At 44.0% G+C, this 26,619-nt stretch overlaps 1 protein-coding gene across 1 annotated transcript in view; it reads left to right on the top strand.

Moving 5' to 3' along the window:
• Positions 1 to 256: 256 nt before the first annotated feature.
• Positions 257 to 26,619, top strand: part of AKAIN1 (A-kinase anchor inhibitor 1) — a 33,758-nt gene continuing 7,395 nt past the window's right edge. The window contains exon 1 of the mRNA XM_043539785.1: positions 257 to 511. Coding sequence (XP_043395720.1) covers positions 496 to 511 — 16 coding nt within the window. The 5' untranslated portion in view covers positions 257 to 495. The remainder of the gene's footprint in view (positions 512 to 26,619) is intronic.

Here is a 26,619-nt window from a genome sequence, read left to right as displayed (position 1 = left end):
CTTTCAAATCTTAACCCTAGGGAACTAAACGCACGAAGCCTGAGCCCATTAGCCAGGGCTGCAGACGACGGTCGAAAGGCAAACCCCTAAATGTCAGGCAGCTTCCAGTGGGGCCGCTGACAGGAGTTAATGAGGAGCAATTAGCTTGCCCCCGCTGGGAAGCGCTGCCAGTCCCTCGCCCGCCTTCCCCTTCCTCCCGCTGCTGCGCCAGGCTGAGGGGGTGCTTGCGCTGGCTCCTTGCGCAGGACTGGCGTGTGCAGCAGGCGAAGGACCGAGGAGTGCGCCGAGTCCCGGTCCCCCTCCTCCCCTTGCCGCCGGAGCGGTGCATTGTGGAGGGAGCCCGCGTCCCGCCGCCGCTGCCGGGGAAGCCTCCTGCCATCGGGAAGCGCCGAGGCTGGGAGCTGTCCAAGGTGCCGGGGGCCCTGCGACACCCCCGCCGGCTCCGGCCCTCTCGCCTCCTCCCGCCCTGCCCGCGGCGCCCGGCCGGACACGAGCATGGTGTTTGCTCCAGGTAACGCGCTGCCCTTCGGCTGGCGAGTGAGCGGGTGCAGGCGGGCCGGGCCCCGCTCTCCTGGGGAGGGGGCTGAGCATCCCCTCGCTACTCACCTGGGAGCGCCACACGCTCGCCGGCGGCTTCCCGCGCCCGGCCCCTGCAGACCCTGGGGTGGGGGTGGGGGTCCCAGAGCGCGCCTGGCTTCGCGGAGGCTGCGGTCCCCTTGGGCAAGCGCCGGGCGGAGCCCCAGACCCTCCGCCCCTTGGAGCCGCTTTCGGGGCCACCTGGCACCCCCCGCGCAGGGCTAAGTTTGGCGGGGGCACGGGATGCTTTGCCGGCGGTGGCGCTGGGGCTCAGGCTCTGCTGCTGCGTGCGCCTGGCTTCAGCTGCTTGGGGGGCAGCGCGACAGACCAGCCTCCAGCCCGGGGGGCTGAGGGAGGGAGGCTGGAAAGGCTCGTGGGAGGGGGAAGAGAAGAAAATGCACAGTCTTGCTAGCAGGGGTGGTGGTCTTTACACCGAGGAGGAGGAGGAGAAGGGGAGGCTGCCTAGGGCTAAACTTGGGTAAGTTAGAAACAAAAGGTCACCTAGGTGGCTGCTGTCAGGAGAAAGCTCCTTGCGGGCAGGCAAGGGAGCAGCTGTACCAGAGAGCGGGCACAGCATGGTGCCCAAGTGAGGGGGGAGTCTACCTCTCCTTTTCAAAAGGGAAGTGCCAGAGGCTTTCCCTCGGGGCTAGGCGTCTAAGTCACTCAGGTCCTTTTGAAAATGTTACTTGCCGACTAAAGAGATCTAGAGTATCCGAATGGGAGAGTTCCCTCCGGCCCCTCCTGCGATCCTCACTCAACCAGACTCCACGGGGCGTCTTGTAGGATCTGGCCCTAGAGGCTTAAGATGCAGAATCATTGCCGAAAAGATCATCACCGGAGTTGCATTGGACTCCGTGTATTTTGGTGGGGTGGGGAGAGACTGAAGAAAATCAGGGTGGTGTGGGTCAACCTAACTTGTATAAAATGGCATTTGTCAGGGGGAGCTTATTGTTTTTCACTTCTTCCCTAAAACTTAGGGTACTAGTATAACTGGTCCTGACCAGTGTAGCAGAAGTGAGATAAGAGGGATGTAATCTGAGAGGGTTTAATTTTTAAAGTTTTCATGTTCCTAGTCTCAAGTTTCTTTTGCTTTGAGAGTCTATATCCTGTCAATTAAAGGGATATGAGTCTGAAATGCTGGAAGGCTATATATAATAGCCTCAAAAAGCCTGTTTGGGTTGAACCGGTTAGCCTGACAACAGAAAGACACAGCATTTTGAGAAATTATCTGTTTTCAAAATATTAGTCGTGTATTTCAAGTTGCCCAGTTGCTTGCTAATTAGATACACCCCCCCCCCCCAATGTTTTGGATTGAAAAGAAAACCAAGGAAACAAGTTGTTTGTCTTAACTGAACCAGACTCTTTATTGTAGCATCCCTTCACACTCTTTTATCTGACAGTCCAGATGTCTCTCGCCATTAAACATGGCATTGTAAAAAAGCACCATGGGACTGGAGTACTGCAGCAAGAGATAAAATAATGAAAACAATCCCCCCCCCCAAAGGATGGCAATAAACTGACAACAAATCTTCCACTGATATCTTGTGCTACACAGAACTTTCTTTTCACATGCCTAATCCATAAATAGGAAATTGTTTTATGCAAAAATTCTGTTTCAAACAGTCATGTTCCCTTACGACAATTGGTGCCATATCATAGATAAGGTAACGAACAGGGATATCTAGGAGGTTAGAAATCAGTCATGGGAGTTTGACATTATCCTAAAATGAGAAAGGAAAAAGCTTGAGTGGACTGCATTTTTAATCAGTTTTTTTATTACAGATCAGTCTGAGTATTATTTCTACTTTAGATACAAGAAGTTTACAATTTTATAAGAAGATTGGGGAAATATTTTGTAAACCTTTACCTTTCTTATAGTAGCTGTGCTACAAAACACTTTCCACGTTTGCTTTGGAATAGGAGTTTCATTCTGCCTTAATTTTTCTGCTCTTATCTTATTATGTATGAGCTGGTACTCTGTTTCATTTATGTGCCTTTCACAGCACATAAAGATTGTTTGTATAACTGGAAATGGTTATACAGTTATTTCCTTAAATTTAATGTCTACAATAATAAACATCTAGTAGCCATTGGTTCCAGAAAATAATAAGATTTAGGATAATGCATCTTATTTAGCTGTAGCCAGCTATAGCTTCATTTTGTTTATATTCAAAAAAATCTATCAACTCCTGAAATAATAATGAATAAGTTACTCCACAGCACAAACTTATACTAGATTATAAATTGTGAAATAGAAGTAAATCTTCTGAATTAAATAGAACTTTTCAAAGGCTAACCCAACTGACTCTTGACAAATAGATATTTTCCTTTAAATTCCTGCTACCTATATCTATTACCTTAAATTCTCACACCCACTGCTACCAATATACAGGTACCTATAAATCATTGGACCTGATGGATCAAAGCCTGTAAATGATGGGCATCTTTCAGTGTTCAAAAGAAAATGGGCCTAATTCTTCACTGACTTCCACCATGTGTCTCATTTACACCTGTGCAAAATGGGCATAAGATCCTACCACTTTGATGTGATCGTGGTTTACACCCACTTTTAATTCACAGAAGATAGGTATAAATGACTATACAAGGTGCCAGGGAGTGGAGAAGCTAATCCAAAGGGCAGAGATTTTTTTGTTTGTTTGTTTTACTCTGGTTCACTGCATTGGTTGATTTGCTAATCACTTAGACACTATGGGCCAGGCTCTTTGTCAATGTACAGGGACTGTAAAGCCATTTCATACAGATACCTGGAGATCCTACGATGTAGGGGACATCCTCTGGTGGTGTAGCTCCTCTATGCTATTCTCCTCACAGTGGAAGGTGTATGGTCCATGAAAAGTTGGCATGGACAAAGGACCCTTGTGTTCTGGCTAACCCCAGTTGTTACTGCTTTAACTCATGCCAATGAGTGAATTGGCCTTTTGTTGGCCCAAATTAGAAGGCTGTAAAAGAGGTGTGAAATCCTTCCTCACCCCAAGTTATGGCTGCAGTACAGTTCAGCCAGGACCAAACCGTGGGGTCTACATCTTGAAGTTTTGTCTGCTTACTGAATTCAGCAAAAGTACTTCAGGCAGCCTACAGAGTGGACTAGTTTCCCCCCCACACCCCCGTTTGTGTAATTGGGTGGATGGGAGACTGCAATGGACCTGGGTCAGGTCAAAAGAAAATGAACTCTGCACTGCCCAAACTGCAGTCTGTCTTAAAAATGAATTCCAGATATTAAAAAAAAAAAAAAAAAAAAAAAATTTGCAAAACTATATGCTATATAAAGCCAATTATTATAAATAATTCCACTACCTACCACTTTGTTTTCATAGTGTAATGAATACCAAATTATTAAAGCATTCAATAGTTGGCACAAATTAGGAAAAGATGATTCTATAAAGTGACAATACAGTGTTGTTACCTAGCTGTTACAAACTAATTCCTCTTGTCCATCATCAACCTAAGATATTCATATATAAACATTAATTTTATATAGGCCTATTTCAAACTAAAGGTAACATTTCATTATGTTTCTTACAAATGTTTCTAACACATTCTATAACAATTTAAAAAGTACATTATAGTACCACTAAGAATTACTTTCCAATATCGTATTTTCAGTAACTTATCATAATTTATTTTTCAAGTTGTAGCCGTTCATGCTTATTCTCAACCCAAATGTGAATTTTTCCCCCCATGTAGAAATATTGAATCAAAACCAGTCATTTTGATTTGTCTAGCCATGAGCAAAAAGAATGTGGCTTTCATACTTTAAGGCAATTGTCTAACATTATTTTGCACTCAGATCTATTTTGTTTTAATCCTTCAAACTGTGTATGTGTATATTCCTGCATAAGGAATGCTTTTGTTTTCAGAAGTGAGTCTGAAAATGTTAAATATATAAAAATGTGTTTATTTTGCTAATGATCTAATGTTGGGATAATTGTAAGTTTGCATAAAACCTATTGCATCTTTATTAGTTGCCAAGAATGGTACTTTCCTAGAGTTTAAAGCAAGAAGGAACCATTAGATCATCTAGTCTAACCTCCTGTAATCCCAGGTCATTAAATTTCACCCAGTTACCCTTGTATTGAGCCCAATAATTTATCTGAGTAAACCAGAAATTGTGTTTGGCTAAAGCATATATTCCAGAAAGGCATCCAATCTTGATCTGAAGACCTCAAGAGATAGGGAATCCACCACTCCTCTTGGTAGCTTGTTCCAGTGGTTAATCATCCTCACTGTTAAAAAGAATTGTGCCTAATTTCTAATTTGAATTTATTTGTCCTCAGCTTCCAGCCATTGGTTCTTGTTACACCTTTCTCTGCTAGATTATAGCCCTTTAATACCTAGTATTTTCTACCCGTAAAGGTGCTTACAGTCATGAAAGAGGGAAGAAAAGGTTGGGGTTAATTAAACCTGGCAGTATTTCTATATGAGGATCATTGAGCAAGCACATTTCTATAACGTCTAACTAGCTTGGACTTTTACTTCATGGTATTCACTGCTCAACACCATTTTGCTGCAACAATAACTCTGTCACTAGCACAGCTGTTCGTAAAATGTTTAAAGCTATTAGTATTGCTAACTTGCATGCCGACACTGCAGATTATGAATGCATCCTGTACCAAAGGAATTTTAGAAGTCACATTAAAATGGAATGGTGTACCTAGCCTCTGTTTTTCAGAGGGTGGAGATGGATGGCAGCAGAGAGATCACTTGATCATTACCTGTTAGGTTCACTTCCTCTGGGGCACCTGGCATTGGTCACTGTCGTCAGACAGGATACTGGGCTGGATGGACCTTTGGTTCCACCCAGTATGGCCATTCTTATGTTCTTATGTTCTAAAATGCAATGGAAGAGATAGCAGCTGCATACTTAAACAGATGTTTTTACTCGTCTGAATAGTCATAATCCTGTCTAATTTAAAAGCTGGGGGTCTGGTGTGTAGTCTGATGTGACCACATGAGACTACATGGTGTTTTTTGCTTGTTACTTATGATTGCAGTGGCTGCGCTCAATCCTAAACTCTGTCTCCAGTGCACTGCCCAAGCCCTTAGGGGAGTAAGAAACAAAGAGAGAATTACATACCTGTAAGTTTGCTTCTCTGAAGATGCCCTATTGTAAGATTCTCAGTCCTAGGTCTTAGTTCCTTATCATGACACAGCTAGAACTGCCCTACCTCCAAAGGAAGTTTGACCCCTGAAAGTAGCAGTGGCAGGGTAGAGCATGAACTAGGTGCCTAGTGGTTATCATACAAAATCCCTTATGGCTGGAAATGTTGCCCTCCAGTATTCTAGTCAGTTCTTACGAAGGTAAAAAGAGAAGCCAATTCGTGAAGATCAATGTAAGATTTAAAAGCATGCCTACTGTAGGATTATTGCTCCTTAGCTCAGGATTGACAGAACTCATTGTATAGCAACATTTCTAGTCGTCATAAGATAAGGTTTTGCAAACCCTACCAGCTTGGCACAGTATGATATAAAGGTTGTATTGCAATTAGTTTGGTGTGGCTGAGTGGTTAAGCTATGGGAGAATTATGCAGGCAATCCCAAACAAGTACCTGAAATATACAACAAAATCAAGAAGATTAAGGGGTGGTCAGAATTAGCTCAAGTATTAATTTGAGATCTGAATTTAATTTGTCAAGAAAAAAATCTTAAACGTGTTAATATAGTGAGAGTTGAAATACAATTTATTTTCTTAAATTATCCTGATCATATATTAAGACAAATTCAGATAAATAGTTGAAGGCACCTTTCACTTCCAGGTAAATGGGCTGAATCCAAAGTAGGTCATTAGCGACCACCAGAAATAATGGCAATTAGGTTTCTGTGCAGTGGTCATGTTAAATGAGATGGTCTTAGTGTTGGTTTTGGTGGGGGTTTTTGTTCCAGACATATCCACTACTGGCCTTGAGAATAATCTGCATCTACTAAGCAGAGAAGTAAAGCAGTGAATGGGAAAAAGAGAATGAGTTACTCTTACCTCTACAGTTTTTCCCTCCAGGTCAGAATGGGAATTGTTCTTCTAGAGAAAATTGCTCTGCTAATGTCTGCTGTACTTGCTCTATGGATAAATGATACCTCATTTTCCAGTGGTTTCAGTCTAGCAACATTAATGAGAAATAAATTCACCTAAATGTACTATCAACTATAGTGAAAGCTGGATTTATTCATATACTCTTGTTAACCTGGGCTCCCTTGTATTAAGGGTACAAATAAGGAGTTAAATAAAAATTATTTTCAAATTAAAAATTAATCTATATATTGACTGGCTGAAATAAGTTGCCTCAAAGTGGCCAGTCTATGATCAGGATACACACTCTGTGATAAATTACGTGGGGGATAGCTCCCTTTTATGGACACCCAGCCAGCCAGTTAGCTATAAAATCCCTGTTAGTAGCTGTTCTCTACTTGCTTTACCTGTAAACGGTTAAAAAAAAAAAAGCCCATAGGTAAAAAGGTGGGAGTGGGCACCTGACCAAAAGAGCCAATAGGAGGGCTAGAACTTTTTAAAATTGGTAAAAAAAACTTCCCCTTTGTCTGCTGTTGTTGTTCTCCGGAGAGAGGAGACGCAGAGCAGGAACAGGGCTGAGTTATGCTGTAGGAAGCTTTAAGCCAGGTATGAAAAACCATCAGATCATACCTAGAGACTACTTATTTGAAACCCCCAAATATGTAAGTAGATCAGGGAATGTCTAGAAAGATGCGATTAGGTTTATCTTTTTTTTTTCTTATTCACTTGTGGACTCCTCTATGCTAACCCCCAAATGCTTTTGTTCTGCTTGTAACCTTTAAGCTGAACCTCAAGAGAGCTATCTTGATGCTTCATTTTTGTAATTGTTTTTTTAAGACCTAGCAAAAAGCCTGAGTTCCAGATGTATTTTTTTCTTCTTGTTTTTAATAAAATTTACCTTTTTTAAGAATGGGATTGGATTTTTGTGTCCTAAGAGGTTTGTGCACATGTTGTTTTATTAGCTGGTGGCAACAGCTAATTTCCTTTGTTTTCTTTCTCAACTCTTCCCCGGGTCGGGGGTGAAAGGGCTTGAGGGTACTCCACAGGAAGGAATTCCCAAGTGTGGCTTCCTGGGTTCCAGAAAGGGGGTTTTTGCACTTGGGTGGTGGCGCATCTACCCCTTCAAGGTCAGAGAAAAGCTGTAACCTTGGGAGTTTAATACAAGCCTGGAGTGGCCAGTATTAATTTTTAGAATCTTTGCGGGCCCCACCTTCTGCACTTGAAGTGCCAGAGTGAGGAATCAGCCTTGACACATACTCTCTAGTAGTCTGTACACTTATACAGAATAGCATGCATTACATTTTAAAAGATTGTCATTGAAGCAGTATCTGTGTCAGTGCTGGCAGAAATGAATAGTTTGACCTTAACAGTACACTGCTTCAGGTTTCTTCAGTCTATGAAGTCCGGGCAGGTGAGCTCTGTATTGCTCTCATCCAACCTCATTAATCTCTGAAGTAGCATTATCAGAAGATTCTTTCTACCTCTGTCTACAAGAGATCTTGGAATCTTCTGCCCGAAGGAATAAGATGAGCCCATATTTCTTTCCTAGAGATGCACAAATGTGTGAGGCAGAATGTGTGATGCACTGTATGCTACTTACAATGGTGCTCTTTGTGAGATGCATCTTTAACATAGTACTACAACAAACTCTAGCTTGCTTTTCTAATTAGAGCAGCTGCTGAAAACATGAAATGGTCACTATTGATTATTGCATCAATTCATAACTTGTCAAGTGTGAAGGCGATGCACATCTGTCAGCCCATAAAAAAGCCTTCCTGGTTATGATTTCCTCCCCCAACCCCTTGCAGACTGAGGTTTCCTGCCTTTGTCTGGAGAGTGACAAGTAGGACCTAAAGGAGTTCACGGAAAGGAAGCAGGTCAGCTGCACCCAATTTCTGACAGCACTTGAAAAGAGGATAGCCTCCTAAGAGGGGAGCTGCTGTTGTTCAGAGAAATACTCTTCACTGATTGAAGGAGTACTCCACATGTACATAATCTTGTTTGCTTTATTGTCAGTTGTCAAGGTTCCTCCCCCACTCTGAACTCTAGGGTACAGATGTGGGGACCTGCATGAAAAACCTCCTAAGCTTATCTTTACCAGCTTAGGTCAAAACTTCCCCAAGGTACAAAATATTCCACCCTTTGTCCTTGGATTGGCCGCTACCACCACCAAACAAATACTGGTTACTGGGGAAGAGCTGTTTGGACACGTCTTTCCTCCCAAAATACTTCCCAAAACCTTGCACCCCACTTTCTGGACAAGGTTTGGTAAAAAGCCTCACCAATTTGCCTAGGTGACTACAGACCCAGACCCTTGGATCCTAAGAACAATGAACAATCCTCCCAACACTTGCACCCCCCCTTTCCTGGGAAATGTTGGATAAAAAGCCTCACCAATTTGCATAGGTGACCACAGACCCAAACCCTTGGATCTGAGAACAATGAAAAAGCATTCAGTTTTCTTACAAGAAGACTTTTAATAAAAATAGAAGTAATTAGAAATAAGAAATCCCCCCTGTAAAATCAGGATGGTAGATACCTTACAGGGTAATTAGATTCAAAACATAGAGAACCCCTCTAGGCAAAACCTGAAGTTACAAAAAAGATACACAGACAGAAATAGTTATTCTATTCAGCACAATTCTTTTCTCAGCCATTTAAAGAAATCATAATCTAACACGTACCTAGCTAGATTACTTATTAAAAGTTCTAAGACTCCATTCCTGGTCTATCCCCGGCAAAGACAGAATATAGACAGACACACAGACCCTTTGTTTCTCTCCCTCCTCCCAGCTTTTGAAAGTATCTTGTCTCCTCATTGGTCATTTTGGTCAGGTGCCAGCGAGGTTACCTTTAGCTTCTTAACCCTTTACAGGTGAGAGGAGCTTTCCCCTGGCCAGGAGGGATTTCAAAGGGGTTTACCCTTCCCTTTATTTTTATGACATCAGTTGTGACCTTGCTTGTAAATAATCAGTCTGAATTCCCGAGAGACCTCATGAAGAGGCTTAATTTTCTGCTGGCTTTCTAAAATAAGCAGGCCTCTTTCCCAAAAGTGTACAGTGGTTTGTTATTTTTTTCCTTGTGTTCCTAAAAGGGTCATCTCCTTTTACTGGTTAGAGTGAGAGAAGGGAAGAACTCTCCTGTAGTCAGGATTCAACTGTGCAATTTTCAATATTAGACTATGTATATATCATCTGAAAGTGACCCAGCTTGAAAGACCCCTAAAGGGAATAATGGATAACAAATCAGATATGAATTTACCTTGTTATACAATAAGGGAAAATGACCTCAGGTAAATCCACACTAGGAAAAATGTGTTTTTAGCATGTGTTAGTTAACAAGTGGTAACTAACACAAAGTAAAATGAGACAATTTGTAGTTTTAATGTGTGTTAGTGGGTCAGAGTAAATGTTAGTAAGGAGCCTAAGGGTACAGCTTGCAGTGTGGGCAGCTGAGAAAAAAAATGTCTTCACTTTTAGACTGAGCACATCTGATACACAAATTGACAGACACACATGCCATTTTCAGAGTAGAACTGCCCTTTAACAATTAGGGATATTAAGCAGTTATATCTATATAAAATTCAAAGAGCATTTCCATTCACATTTAGAAAAAGCTCATGTTTGTGTTCACTAAGCAAGCAAGATGACCATTGGGGTTCTAGGCCAGTCAAGAATGTTTTCACATTAATTCACCCATCTCTCTGTATTCAAATGAGAAACAATGCTGTTTGCAGCTATCAGGTTGGTAATTTGGATGCCAGGTATCTTTAACTGCATATATAGTTTGTAAGAGATTGGGGAGTGGGAACTAGGAGATCTTAGTTCTATTCCTGTTCTGTCACTGGCTTTGGTTAAGTCACTTAACCTCACTGATTCTTTTTCCATGTAAAGAAAGATAGGATAATTCCTACCCCACACAGATGTTGTTATAAATCTTAATTAGTGTTTGTAAAATTCTTTGAGATCTTCAGATGCAAATCACTGTAAAAGCACAAAGCATTACATCAAATGGCAAAATCTGATATTATCCACTATGCTCTCTTTGTTGGACACCTTCCATTCATCTATCATTTAAATTTACAATGGTGCATATAAGACCTGATCCAATCACAGTGAAGTCAGCAGTCTCTTTATTTCAGTAGGAATTGGATTGGGCCCACAATGGTTTTCCACTCTAGAGAAGCTGTATACTCTGCTAAGGTCTTCCCTTCAGCAGATTCCTGAACTTGCTGCAGAGATCGTGCTCTTTAAGAGAGAGGTTCACCTACAGTTAATTTATCCATTAAAAGAAATAACTGTAAAAAGGGAAATTAAAGTCTCCCTTCAGCTTTGGAAAAACTGGGCTCAGATGTTCTGTAAGAATCAGCTTTTTCATTTGCTGAACGCTGGCCACGAGAAACCTTTGTTTAGACTAGCCTTCAAATTTAGTTCCATAAAGCTCTCTCTTGGAGCTGAGTCTGCTTACCAGATTTGTGTATCAGTCATATTCTGAAGTCGCAACAAAATATTTTATCCTGATGTATTATCTCCAATAAACTGTATAGCACAAATATGAATAGTAGTCTGTGTACTGCAAAATTTCTAATGGCTAAAATTGTTTAAAGTAAAGAACTAAAACTGCATCCAGCCCCTGCAGGTGAAGAATAAATATAGCTCCTTGCAGAACATATTTATTATAGATGATTAATTTGATTAGTCCATAATGACAGAGTTCTGAATCTTTATTTTTGGTAACTTGTATAGTTGGCCTATTTAGAACTTGAATGTTCTTCTAGAATGTATTAAATTGAGAAACTTAATATGCTTCTAGTTAATCTTATTGAAATAGTTGTGGGAACAAGTTTAAGAACAGCAACAAAAATATACCGGTTTAAAAAAATTGTTTGAACTTATGAATCCCTAATGCAAGTTTGATGCTTCATTTATAGTGAGAATATTTCAAACAGAACAAGAAAATTCACAGAAGTCTTTTTAAAAATATAATGTTGATACAACTAACATATCCACTGAAATTCCTGGGGATTTTTTCCTCTGCTTCTTGTAAAGTAGCAAAAAACCACCAGACAGAAGTCATGAAAACTCTACTTTATGAGATTCTTGCTTGAATGCTATATCTAGATACTTCTTAAAGATGTGAATGATGAATTAAGCATTAAATCAGAGCTTATGGGACAGGTTATACTCATCTCCCTGTTCTTTCAGAATTGGATCACACTGAGTCACAATCTATCTGCCCCTGACTGTGGCTGGCAAAGTGATCTGTCCTAGCTCAGCGCTGGCTCCAGGGACAGGAGGTTGTGCTAGGAGCTATGCTGGGTTCATAGATTATTATACAGCCAGAAAGGAGCACTGGTCTAGTCTGATCTCCTGTATAATACAGGACTTCTATAAATTAAATTTGTTTGAACTAGAGCATATCTTTTAGAAAAAGATGACTGAGCCCTATCTGTTCTAGTAAGAGCAAATGCTAAAATATCCCCTAAAACTAAGTTAGGAAAATATGGAACTACTCCTGAGGGCATTCTGTGCCAAAAAATAAAAATTCTGCACCCAAAACATTAAAATTCTGCACACAATATTTTAAAATTCTGCAAATTTTATTTGTCAAATAAATGTGGAGACTCCAGCATGGTATTGGGGAGCACAGGCCACTGGCTGCACTGAGGTGGGAGATCACTGTGCAGCTTCCCGCCCCCCCAGGACACAGACTCAGTGGTGAGGCTGCACCAAACCCTGACATAGTGCAAGGACGGCGCCTGCCCCAGAAACACCTCAGGGCCCTGCCCCCCCATGCCAGGTGCAAGATGCAAGTGTGGAGGGGCTTAGTGTGAGGGGATCCAGATGTGGGTTGAGAAGGTTCTGTGTGGGACAATCTGAGTCCAGGCGGCTCAGTGTGGGATCCGGGTGCGGAGGGGATCTGGATGCACAGGGGCTTTTGAGATTTCTGGGTGCAATGGTAATGGGACTCTGCAGGGGATCCCAGTGAAGGTGGTTGGGGCTCAGCAGGAGGGGTCTAGGTGGGAGGGGGATAGAGTTTGGCGGGGGGGGTCTGGATGGCTTGTTGGAGTGGTCCAGGTGCAGGGGGAGTGGGGCTCATTGCGGGGAGGTTCTGGGTGCAGGGGGTGTGTGGCCTGGTGGGAGGGTCTGAAGGGTTCGGGATGCACAGGGGTTGGGCGGATGTGGGAGCAGCTCCCTGTACAGGGATCCCTCCCCCTGCAGCTGAGGAGCAATGGGTGCAGGAAGCAGGAGCAGGGAGAGGAGTTCGCAGAGCTTCCTGTAGCCAGGGGAGAAATCTGGGGATGGGTCTGACCCAGCCCTGGATGCCATGCAGGGGAAAAGGAAATCCTGTCCTCCCCAGCCCAGCCCGGACTAGCAGCTGAGCCCAGCACAGGGTAGGAGCCACCAGCCAGGTCTTCCCCAGCTCCACCTCCTGCCCCCACAGTGATTTACCTCTCTGCCAGCTACCCTGGGCAAAATGTACTGCTGGGGAGGGTCGCATGTCCGCTCTTGTGGCTTCCCTTTGCTTCCCCAACAGAAAATAATTTTTCTGCTGGGAAGCAAAGAAATCTGCGGAGGACATTGTGACAGGTTTCCCGCCCCCCCTTCCAGGGTGCCACCTGATGTACTGGGGTACCACTCAGCCTGACTGTTCCAGCAGCCTGGGCTCCCTCACCCTGTCTTGCCAAGCCACGCCCTCAAGCCTCCTCTAGCACACATACAGGTAGGGACATACCCAGCTGCAGAAAGACAGACACAGACACTGAAATCAGTATTGCAAGGGAAGGGTTTCACCTAAGGAATTGCCCAGGACTCAAGGGCACTCCCCCTCTGGAGAGTAAACCCAAAATTTTATTGTCTTTCACTGCACTGACAACTGTACAGCATAAGCTAATTGAAATTTGCCCTCTCCTTCACTGTGGACAGAGATATGCACAGCTTTTTGACCCCCAGTTATGAATTATGTAAACTGGGTTAAAAACAAAAACAAGTTTATTAAGTACAAGAGGTAGATTTAAATGATTATAAGGGATAGCCAACAGATCAAAGCAGATTATCTTAGTAAATAAACAAAAACCAAAAACTGAGCTTAACACACTAGATAGGTGGGATATAAATTAGCAAATTCTCACCCTAAGTGATAAACTGGCTGGCTGACTCTTAAGGCACAAGTTGCCTTGGCTTTCCCAGGTTTTCATATACAGGCTAATGATCCTTCTAGCATGGGACCATCACTTCCCACAGTTCAGTCCTTGCCCCTCAGGTGTTTCCAGGTCTGTTGTTGCAGGGAGAGTGAGGTTCCCCCTAGCGATGTATTGTCCCCCTTTTATATCTTCTTCCCACTTGCTGGAAAGCTCTTTTGCTGTGATCTGGGTCAAACAGTTCCCCTTGTGTAGTGCTATCTCTGACAGGTTTCTATTGTTCAGAGTTCCTGAGGTAATCCTTGTGCTTGTGTGCATTTCCTCAATAAGCCATTAACATTGTTTGGCCTTTGTACAGTTGCACCTAAAAGGCTGCTTGTGGGTGTTTTCAACCTCACATGTTTCAGTAACACATACATAGCCAAACTTAATAACTTCACATACAATCCAATGAGATATTAATGTCTAGCAGATCAAGACTTTTAGAATGTGGAGACTCCAGCATGGTATTGGGGAGCACAGGCCACAAGTCATACTCTGTACAAAGCATATTCTAATTACATGACAGTGGTGAATATTGGGGTGTCAGAGTGTCACGGACATAAATTCTGCACATGCGCAGTGGAGCAGAATTCCCCCAGGAGTATATGGAACCAATGAATGAATCTTATTCATTCACAGCTTAGAGACTGAAATACACATAAGAATCTGATTGTGCAACTGTTTTTAGGCATTTTTGATTCCCTTCTCTTTCTGCTGTAGAATCAGCTGGGTAGTGCCCTCAGACTTTCCATGCTAGTCAGTCATGTCTCCATATAACTCCAGAATAAAGAATAAGAGGCAATATTAGACACACCTAACTCTAATACAATGAAAGAGAAATTTCAGTCTCTTAAACATATACTTTTGTTAAGGTTACAACTTAATCCTATTATGTACACCCAGGGTTTCTTGTCACACATCTAGATTCAGATGTGTCCAAAGCAGGCCCCTACTCCAGCAAACAATTCAACTGGAACTATTCATTCATAAAGTTAAGCATTTGCATAAGTGTTTGCAGGGTTGGGGTCCTGGTAACTGCCTCATTCAGTCTTAATATACAAGCAACGTGACCAATTAACTCCCTGATTTTGGACATCAAGCAGCCTCACCCTTTAAATCTCTCCTTGAAATCCTCCTTATTTTGGTTGGGCTTCCAGTGCTGAATCTCTTCAACCAGTTTATAAAAGTAATTACAAAATAAGCTTTTCATCATCTTATATTAAATTGTATGTTAAAAACAAATCATGCTACACACATTACATATGCAAAATATGTAACCATAGAAGAATCATTAGATGGAAGATTTCACTCTCCCAACTCCTACTGCCAACCTAAGCATAAGGAACTGACCTCAGCTTCCCACTTTGTGGCACACTATAGTGCCACATACCACCCACCCTAATTATTATTTGTATTATTATAGTGCTCAGAAACCCTGTCCCTGGGTGCCATCGCTGCTGCACCCCGTCTCCAAGCATGCGCTGCCACTCCCAGTCAAGGAGGTTTATTCTTTTATAACAAAGGTTAAACAAATAGAACACAATCTTAAGTCAATACCTGGTCCCCAGGCTTCAGGACCACCCCTCCCAGGGATCTCTGCCAATCCAGCTCCTGGCAGCTTCCTACCCTCACCCAATGGTTTTGGCTTGGAGCAGCAGCCACAGGCTTGCTTCCCTGATCTCCTGGCTCCACCTTGTTCCAGAGACTTACCACAGGTATAGGCCCAGGTATAGCCCGGACCGCTCTAATTAGCTGGATTAGGCACACCTGCTCCAGTCCAGGGGCACTGGGCTCAGTCTAGCCACAGAGACCAACTACCCTGTGATAACCCCATTCATGGACCAAGCCCCATTGTGCTAGGCCAGTGGTTCTCAACTGTGGTCCACCCCTTGTTCAGGGAAAGCCCCGGGCGTGCTGGGCCGGTTTGTTTACCTGCCACGTCCGCAGGTTCAGCTGATCGTGGCTCCTACAGGCTGTGTTTCGCCGCTCCAGGCCAATGGGGGCTGCAGAAAGGGCGGCCAGCACATCCCTCGGCCCGCGCCACTTCCCGCAGCCCCCTTTGGCCTGGAGCGGCGAACCGTGGCCAGTGGGAGCCACAATCGGCCGAACCTGTGGATGCAGCTCCACAGTGAACTCCATATAGATGCAGGGATCTACCTGCACACAGCTTAAATTACCATCATGACTGTTAACAATTACTTTATATTACAGACAACATCCTGTAACATCTTCCACAGAGACAAAACACATCTACTCCACTTATACCTTACTTCAGCAGTATTCTCTCCTCTCTGCCTCTATTAAAAGTGTGCCTAAAAAGAGGTGGTTGTAGTTCTTAGCTAATCATAGTCTCCTTTTCTCACACTTCCATCCCAATTTGAAATTTCATTTGGGTTTTTTAGTTGTTGACTTATAAATCTAATTTTAGTAACTTTTAATATATGATTGAGATTGATTTTCTAGATAGCAATATTTTTGTCGGTTTGCTGTACCCTGACAGAGTAAAAAAAAAATCATAATTGTGCTATCATATTGCAAATAAATAGCACAATACACTATATAACACCCATGAAAATGCAGATGCATAAAGAGGTTTATGTAAATCATTAGTCTTCCAATCCAAAACCGTACAGTTATAAAATTAAATGGTAAATTTTTAAGGATGGAGAATATATGCAAGTACTTCTGATAAGCAGTTTCAAAATGCAGATCTGGTTCAAGATTTACTCAGATTTAGAAGTATTTACATAAATTAAGATTGTAGCCAAGTGAGATAAATTAATCCCCATTGCTTCAGTTAAAAGTGCTAAACTACTACCAAGAAATTTGCCAAAAAGAATGTGATTTTTAGTTTTAAATATGGGTAACTTGAAAGCTGTTTACACAAAGAGAACCCTGAATAAAGAACAGTTTCTAGTGTAAATGTCTGCTAAATGAAACTACACTCATTGCTACTATGAAGCAGAACCTAAACTTTTACCTCCGATTTCCTTTCTTCTTTGAATGCTTGGGATTTATGCAACCTGCTATATGTGCTCAGCCATTCTCCTCACATGCATACATGTTCATGCATAATATGTGCTATTAAAGATGAAACTCCTGGCTCCACTTACTACAGCTGCTTTTAGGGATCCTCAATGCTAGTGAGCAGTCACAACTTTGTCAGTGAAAAGGAAAAAGTGCCATTCATTTCATGAGTCTTCAGTGAAGCTGTGACGTTGCACTCAATATACTTTGTGAATCTGAATATGATGTAACTGGAATATGCTTTATGCGAAAGGTCTCTTTTAAGGTATCATTACAAAGGTTATAACCTACTGAAGATGTTCATCCTATTTGTATGAATGTATCATTCTTGTACCTGAAACTAGAAATATGAAATATAATTCTGAGGTCCTATTGTAATTATGCAAAGTGTGGGCCATTAATGGTGGTTTAGAATCTTGATGGCTCCCATTGACAAGGACAATTGACTGTAAATGGCTCTGTTTACCTGCAAGCCTGCCTGTGTACTTGTAGGCCAGCCCCTGGGTAATGGAAAATGAAAGATGGATTCCATGTCACCTGATACTGGAATACATCTTAAACCTGGTGCTTTTCCATTTAGAAGGAGGGGTGAGAACCCAGAGAGACAAAGGATTCCTGCCTTGTGTCAAATCTATAAAAGGGGGTAGAACAGGACAAGGAGGGTCCCGTTCATGAGAAAGCCCCTGCTTTTTACTTAAGATGCCAGCTGGAATTAACAAGAACTGTACCAGGGGAAAGGATTGGGCCCAGACTAGGAAAGAGTCTAGTCTGTGAAAGAAGCTTATTGGAACATCCTACTTGTTATATTTAATAAAATCACTTTTGTTTATTAGTAAAACCAGAGTAAGTGATTAATACCTGGGGATGCAAACAGCTGCTCATATCTCTCTATCAGTGTTATAGAGAGCAGACAATTTACCAGTTTATCCTGTATAAGCTTTATACAGAGTAAAACAGACTTATTTGGGGTTTGGATCCCATTGGGAGCTGGATGTCTGGGTGCTGGAGATAGGTGACCTGCTGAGCAGTTTTTGGTTAAAGTCTGCAGCTTTGGGGGTGTGGCCCAGAACTGGGTCTGTGTTGCAGCAGGCTAGCATGTCTGGCTCAACAAGGCAGGGTTCTGGAATCCCAAGCTGGCAGGGAAAATGGGCTCAGAGGTAATCTCAGTACATCAGGTGACAGTCCCAGGGGGGTCTCTGGGACTGAACCCGTCACAGCAGCCCTTTGCTGTAGGAAGATATGATGGGGTGCATAAACACCACATTGCTTGGCAGTGAGGAGTGATGTCTACTCAATTTTCAATTTTCTAAGATCCCTCATGATCACTCCTCATTACCATCTTGCCACTGCTCTCCTTCAATTCACCAGAAACGCTGCTTCTGTTTCCTGCTAAATACCTGTTTCAGCTGCCGCTTCTTAAACCAATTTTATACCTTTGAAACTTCATTGACCTTCATGGAGCTATTTCTAATTTATCCCTGTGTAATAGCAGGCTCGTGTCTTTAGCGTGTTAACTTCTCAATAATATCTCACAACTTTGTGCATGGATATGTGGAGAGAAGCGAGTGATTCAGAGACTTACTGTAGCGTGACTGTCTGTTGCAAACTCACTTCCTGGGGCATACACACATTATTAAAGCTGGTCTGTAGCAAGCTGAAGGCAGCAAGTCTGAATGAAGGCCTGCATTATAGGGGGTGAGAGAGGGATTTGATTTCAAGGTCATGCAAGAAGACTCATGATGTTTGTGAGGGGGTGGAGCAGGTGCAGGGGTGTGTGTGCGTGTGTGTGTGTGAAGGTGACTGTATGCACACTGGGTTGACACCTTTCTGCAAATCTTAATCTGTTCTTGTAGTCCTAGTTTATAACTCAGTTTCCCTGAAAGCATTTTCTATACTCCCGTACTTTGAAGCCAGGAAACACCACAGCGCATGTGAGATCTTCCTCACAAGAGATTCTTGATTTTAAGTAACAATAATTCCATTGATTTATGAAAAAAAAGCCTTGGCATCTATTTATAATACTATATTTTCCCAAAATTATTAATCGTTTTTCTTTCATGGAGAGCAGCTTTGATCCCAGCCAAGAGTACTTAAAAAGCTGAGCTGCTGATGTACCATGCCAGTTTTCGGTGAAACTGGAACTCGAAGTTTGAGATTGGTGACTCTTTGGGTACGTTTGCACTGCAGCTGGAAACATGCTTTGCAGCTTGTGTAGCAAGACAGGCTAGGTCTGCTTGAGTTAGTGTGCTAAAAATAGCAGTGCAGCAGGGAGAGAACAGCTGGCAGCTTGGCCAGCTGTCTGACTACAAACCCATCCAGACCCCCTGTGTCTGTACTCGGGTGGCTAGCCTGAGCCACATGACTCAAAAAGAGCTAGCATATGTCTGTCTACTTAAGATAGGAAGCACAGTCCCAGCAGCAGTGTAGATGTACCATTAGAGTTTGAGGTTTCCTAAACCTTTCAAATTATTTTGGGGGGTGGGGTACAAAACTACTGAATGTGCAAGCCATTTTCCATGTGTTGTGTCAGCCAGAGTAGCAGTTAAATGCAGTATCAGGAATTGAACAACTAGCTAAAAGCGGTGCTGTTTATTAGTGATAATATAACCATTCCCTGCTCTGCAATCACTAAGTTGTTTTTTTTACTTAATAGTCAGATAACTTAGAAATTTCTATTATATAGATAGAGGTACTATAGTGATGGGTGCCAGTATAAAAACCTAGATTAAAATGTATGGATACCAAATCATCCCTTCCTACTCTTTGATACCCAGAACAGGATCTTAATCATTAAACAAGGCTAGTTTCTGGACACAATGCTGTTACCTTACTACAGACCCTCTGCTGAAACATGCATTATAGTTAGAGTTTTTTGGAAGTGGATCTACTGCAAAACAAAACTCCTCAGCACCAGCCACAGCCTTTTCCTGTCCTCAAAGCACCCTGCCTGGTACCATGGACCAACCCCTTCAGAGCGCCACTCTGGGAATGGAGGTCCCCCCGCACACACACACACACGTACGTGGCAGGGGACAGAATTTTCCCTTTGTAAAATAATTAGGACAAACATTCTTGCAAATACTCACACAGCAATATTGTGTGGGGTTTTAGTAAATTGCTTACTGTTACACATTTCCAAATGTCATAGGCTGATCCATTATGTAATGTCAACAAAATAAATCAGTGATTTGCTGGACACTTTCAAAACACTAAACAACAAATTAATCATGTTGCATTATGCATGCTGCAGTCCAGAGTTCTGCAAAAATTCTATCACCACAGGCAAAAAAAAAAAAAGTGACATTTTCATGGATTTGGGAAACATACCACACTTAATTGTTTGCCCATTTTTCATGGTGGTGGGGAGAACAAACTTCACAGGAAGAAAATTCACTCACATGTGGCTATTCACAGTGTGAAAAATGTCTGTGAAACTCTGTGGATAACACCCCTGCTGCATCATCTTCAGAAATAAATTCATGTTTAGATTTATATACTATAACCTAAATGCAGAAAATCAGAAAGAACTTGTGAAATAAACATGGAAGTACCCCTAGAAAAAGGGCGGGGGAAAGGAACAACATTCAACAGCATCATGCGTGGTACAGTATGTTTTTAGTAAGAATAAAAACTGATTTGGTGGATGAAGCGAAGTTTTTGGACACACATCAAGCTTCTAGAAATTTATATCAGACTGCATAAACCCTACTTTAATACATTTTGCTTTGTTTTCAATCTTATATTCATCCATCCTTCTTGATAAAATATCACCTTTAGGACACTAGCTGAAGTTGGCTGATCTCTGACTGCCTTACAAGAGGACAAATTGGCTCTGTGATACATTAGTTCTTGGATAATAGAGAAATATTGTGTAGTTTATTGTTAAATGACATTGAACTAAATCCAGAAAACACTTACTGTTTCAAATGCTTGGGAATGGAAGAAACTGAATAGAAGGGAGCGGATAGTGCCAAGAATTCAAGTGGTTCTATTGTGTCAATGTTTTCATCTAAAATCTGGCTTTTTAGGAGTTTGATTTAGCTTCTTTAACATGGGACCAAATTTTGTCAGCTCAGATACTAAGTGTAAATTCTTTCAAAATTTTAAACCACATTCCTATTTTATATTTTGGGCAAAATCTATCTTAAGGTATGGTAATTTAAAAATAAAATTACATTAAGTTAATCATTACATTTCAAAATGACCTTGCTAAAACTAAATAACATCTCTCCTTACAAAGCAGTGGAGCTCACAAATTCCGTTTCTCATAAGGCTAGGAGTTTGGGTGGTGTCGTGCTTCTGATTTGGACATATAACACCAAGACTTTGCATTGCTTTCCATCAGGTGAGAACAACATTTTGCTATTAACCCTGTCATAAGAATCTTAAATTTTATCTTGAAAGATTTGTAAAGTAAAGACTGGGAATTTCTCACAGCTCAGAACAGATGGGCTTCACTCAGAGCTTAATCTTCAGTGGACTCTGATTTACCCCAGTTATTATGTAAAGAGCTCCTCTCATGTGGCTTCAGAACAGAGAGCCAATTACATATCCTGATACCTAGGCACAACAGGGCCAATTAAGAATGAAATGAGCTCACTCATTATGCAGAGGTTGCATTATGAGTAAGGCTACATTTTAGTCACAGGTATTTTTAGTGAAGGTCATGGACAGGTCACAGACAGTAAACAAAAATTCATAGCCCTTGACCTGTCCATGTCTTGTACTATATAACCCTGACTAAATCTTGGGGAGGAGGGTTGCCAGGGGAGTGTGTGCTGCAGGTGCTGGCGGGGGGGCTAGGACCCCCGCTGGTGCTGGGCAGGGGGGAGCGGGCGGTGCCACACGGCCTGGGACCCGCGCTGGTGCGTGTGGGGTGGGTGTTGGTGGGGCTGGCAGGCTCCCTACCCAGCTCCGTGCCTCCCCGGAAGTGGTGACATTCCTAGGTGGGGATATGGCCATGCAGCTCTGTGCGCTGCTTCCTCCCTGAGCGCTGGCTCCACAGCTCCCATTGGCCAGGAGCTGTGACCAGTGGGGATGTGTGGGGGCAGTGCCTGCAGGCAGAGGCAGTGCGCAAGGCGCCCTGGCTGCACCTCCCCCTAAGAGCCGAGGGATGTTGCTGCTTTTGGGGAAGCCCCCTGAGATAAGTGCTGCCCAGAGCCCTCACCGCCTCCCGCACCCCAAGCCCCAGCGCCCCACCCAAACTCCTGCTGCTGCTGCTGCTGCTGGGGGGGTGGGGCGGTGGCCACTGCAGAATTCACGGAGGTCACAGAATCTGTGACTTCTGTGGCAAACTCACAGCCTTATGAGCACGCTCAAACAGATTTTCAAAGGCATTTATGTGCCTAAAGATGCAGATAGGTGGCTAGTGGGATTTTCAAAATCACTTAGGTCCCCAGTCCTCAAAAGGTATTTAGGAACCTAACTCCCATTGAAATCAAGTATCTGGGCCCAAGCATCTATCTCTTGCTGTTGAAAACCCCATTAGGTGCCTGTCTACATTCCTACATGTCTAAAAATATCTGGCCCTGTGTCCTTAACTCTGAAATTTCTTTTCTTGGATCAAGACAAATCCTTAACATGATACAATGTTTTTCCTGTTGAATGATTATTCCTGACTGTAGCCCACCTACATTTACTTCACTGCAAACTTTTGGCCAGCTTCTCTGCTCATGTAAATCCTTGTAGTTCCATTGACTTCAGTGGAGCTGCACCAAGTTTACACCAGTTGAGGATCCTGACCCTCTGTTGCTACATCACTCCAATTGTTCTCTTGATTGTAACACTGATGAAACAAGAATCAATAAGACAACTTTTCTTAAAGTAAGTAATATGCACCTCTAGTTGTTGTTTTTTCAGTAATCTGGGTAGTTCAAGTGGTATTCCACTCAGATGTGTTCACACCCAGTGCACTGAGAGCCAGAGACCTTTTCACCACAGCAGTACCCATCGGGGCAGTGTGCACACCCTGCTCCTCTCCATGGACCTTCCCAAGGCCATATAAGGGCAGGGCCCTCAGTCAACAGCTGCCACGCTCCGGGCACCCAGCTCTGCAGGCAGCTGTGAAGAAGTAAGAGTGGCATGGTATGGTATTCCCACCCTTACTTCTGTGCTGCTGCTGGTGGGGTGCTGCCTTCAGAGCCGGGTGCCCGGCCAACAGCCGCCGCTCTCCGGCCACCCAGCTCCCAAGTCAGTGCAGAAGTAAGGGTGGCAATACTGTGATCTAAGTTCCTGTACGCTGCACAGCTGGGGGAAGTGTGGCCCGAACACAGCCATGGCCGGACCTGCCGTGGCCGGGGTGCTCCTCCCCCATCCCCAACTCAGCCATGGACCTGCTGTGGCCAGGGTGCCCCGCCCCCGGTCCGAACCTGCCACGGCCTATCCCGTGGCCCCGGCCCCAGAGCTGCCACAGCAGGGAGAGGCGCCTCTTCCCTCCAGCCCAGGTGCTGTTGCAGGGGGAGAGAGCTGGAGGGAAGTCCTCTCTCCCCACTGTAGCCCCAGAGCACCCTCCTGCACCCCAAACCCCTCATTCCCGGGCACACCTCAGAGCCCACACCCCAGCTGGAGCCCTCACCCTTGCACCCCCAACCCTCTGCCCCAGCCCTGAGCCCTTCATTCCCAATCCCATCCCAGAACCCGCATCCCCAGCTGGAGCCTTCACCCCCCGCCCCCGCACCCAACCCTCTGCCCCAGCCCTGAGCCCACACTCCAAACCCCTCAGCCTCACCACTGCCACATAAATTTTGTTATGTGCACCAATATGGAGGTAATATGTCACAGAATCATAGAATCACAGAATATCAGGGTTGGAAGAGACCTCAGGAGGTCATCTAGTCCAACCCCCTGCTCAAAGCAGGACCATTCCCCCAATTAAATCATCCCAGCCAGGACTTTGTCAAGCCTGACCTTAAAAACTTCTAAGGAAGGAGATTCCACCACCTCTCTAGGTAACGCATTCCAGTGTTTCACCACCCTCCTAGTGAAAAAGTTTTTCCTAATATCCAACCTAAACCTTCCCCACTGCAACTTGAGACCATTACTTCTTGTTCTGTCATCTGCTACCACTGAGAACAGTCTAGATCCATCTTCTTTGGAACCCCCTTTCAGGTAGTTGAAAGCAGCTATCAAATCCCCCATCAGTCTTCTCTTCTGCAGACTAAACAATCCCAGTTCCCTCAGCCTCTCCTCATAAGTCATGTGTTCCAGACCCCTAATCATTTTTGTTGCCCTTCGCTGGACTCTCTCCAATTTATCCACATCCTTCTTGTAGTGTGGGGCCCAAAACTGGACACAGTACTCCAGATGAGGCCTCACCAATGTCAAATAGAGGGGGACGATCACGTCCCTTGATCTGCTCGCTATGCCCCTACTTATACAGCCCAAAATGCCATTGGCCTTCTTGGCAACAAGGGCACACTGCTGACTCATATCCAGCTTCTCGTCCACTGTCACCCCTAGGTCCTTTTCTGCAGAACTGCTGCCTAGCCATTCGGTCCCTAGTCTGTAGCTGTGCATTGGGTTCTTCCGTCCTAAGTGCAGGACTCTGCACTTATCCTTATTGAACCTCATCAGATTTCTTTTGGCCCAATCCTCCAATTTGTCTAGGTCCCTCTGTATCCTATCCCTGCCCTCCAGCGTATCTACCACTCCTCCTAGTTTAGTATCATCCGCAAATTTGCTGAGAGTGCAATCCACACCATCCTCCAGATCATTTATGAAGATATTAAACAAAACCGGCCCCAGGACCAACCCCTGGGGCACTCCACTTGACACCGGCTGCCAACTAGACATGGAGCCATTGATCACTACCCGTTGAGCCCGACAATCTAGCCAACTTTCTACCCACCTTATAGTGCATTCATGCAGCCCATACTTCTTTAACTTGCTGACAAGAATACTGTGGGAGACCGTGTCAAAAGCTTTGCTAAAGTCAAGAAACAATACATCCACTGCTTTCCCTTCATCCACAGAACCAGTAATCTCATCATAGAAGGCGATTAGATTAGTCAGGCATGACCTTCCCTTGGTGAATCCATGCTGACTGTTCCTGATCGCTTTCCTCTCATGTAAGTGCTTCAGGATTGATTCCTTGAGGACCTGCTCCATGATTTTTCCGGGGACTGAGGTGAGGCTGACTGGCCTGTAGTTCCCAGGATCCTCCTTCTTCCCTTTTTTAAAGATTGGCACTACATTAGCCTTTTTCCAGTCATCCGGGACTTCCCCCGTTCGCCACGAGTTTTCAAAGATAATGGCCAATGGCTCTGCAATCACAGCCGCCAATTCCTTTAGCACTCTCAGATGCAACGCGTCTGGCCCCATGGACTTGTGCACGTCCAGCTTTTCTAAATAGTCCCTAACCACCTCTTTCTCCACAGAGGGCTGGCCATCTACTCCCCATGCTGTGATGCCCAGTGCAGCAGTCTGGGAGCTGACCTTGGATGTGACACATCACCTCCATATTGGTGCACAAAACAAAATTCATTCTGCCCATATGTGGGGAAAATTGGAGGGAACACTGACCATGACTGTCCCCCTAAAATAACCTTGTGACCCCCTCCTGGAACTCCCTTTTGACACAGGACCCCCAGTTTGAGAAACGCTTGTCTCCCCCCATGAAATCTGTATAGTATAGCATAAAACCACACAAAAGACCAGATTTCACAGTGGGGGACCAGATTTCACAGGTCCATGACACATTTTTCATGGCTGTCAATTTGGTAGGGACCTAACTATGAGGCGTGCCTCAGAACCAGGGCCATCATCAGATCATTTGGCCAGCCATCCTCTACCTCTGCAGTAATTCTGGACAGACCCCTAGACTCTGATTCTCCCCTGAGAAGGGAAAGGGGTCGTTCACCTTCTCCTGGGGTTCCCAATAAGAGGACCCATAAAATAGATCAGAGTCAGCAGACCTTGAAGAGAGGTTCATCATCCTCTTCATCTATAACAGCCACTAAGCGACATCAAGACCCAGGAACCCAGGGTAGAGCTGGGCCATCAACTTGTGTCTCCCCGGTAGTGAAGTGGGAGGATCCTGGTACTATACTGTTGACTCCAGAACCATCCGAGAGACAGCTGTTGAATTCGGTACCTAGGAACACTGTGGCAGTGCCATCCCTTTCAGTACCTTTTGTCCTGCAATCCTTTATGGCAGGAGTAGATCTGCTATGTCTCTCTGTGCCTGCATCTCTGTTTACACAAGAGGTCAGCCCTACACTGGTACCCACAGTGATTCTATGTCCAGCACATCCTTTGATTTCAGGGCCTAGTTTACAAATGCTTATGGCCCCAATACTGATGAAGAAACAGGCACTGTCCATGGTCTTTGTGCCTGTGGGGCTGGTACAATTGCACCTTCTGTCTTCAGTGCCTGCTACACTTCTGACCTTGATATGCATTTGCTTACTTGTTTGGTACCTCGTTGCTTTTTGGAGTGGGGGCTGGCTCCATCAGGCTCATCAGTACCAGCAGTATGCTCCTTTCTGGTCCTGGACCCATTCATATAGCCATCTCAGGACACCCTTCCAGTAACAACTCAGGTTCCACCACAGTTACTGATGGTACCTCCCCTTCATTGGTCAATATACAAATTGGGATATCCAGTGGTCCCACTGGGATGGGCTCCACCAATGCCCTGAGAATTCATCAAATTTTGAGTCAGAGTCCAGCTCTTGTTCATCTCAATCTCAATGAAAGGGGTCAGGCAAAGCATCCAAGCATCAGGTAGGGGACAAAAATTGGTACTGAGAGCACAGCCACTCTTATAGCAAGAGCAGACCATCCTGGCCCAATATGTACTGGCCTACTGTGC

The sequence above is a fragment of the Chelonia mydas genome, chromosome 2 (assembly GCF_015237465.2).
Source record: "Chelonia mydas isolate rCheMyd1 chromosome 2, rCheMyd1.pri.v2, whole genome shotgun sequence".
Classification (NCBI taxonomy): domain Eukaryota; kingdom Metazoa; phylum Chordata; order Testudines; family Cheloniidae; genus Chelonia; species Chelonia mydas.
Note: the sequence above shows the minus strand (reverse complement) of the source record. Positions and strands in the feature narration are given on the sequence as shown.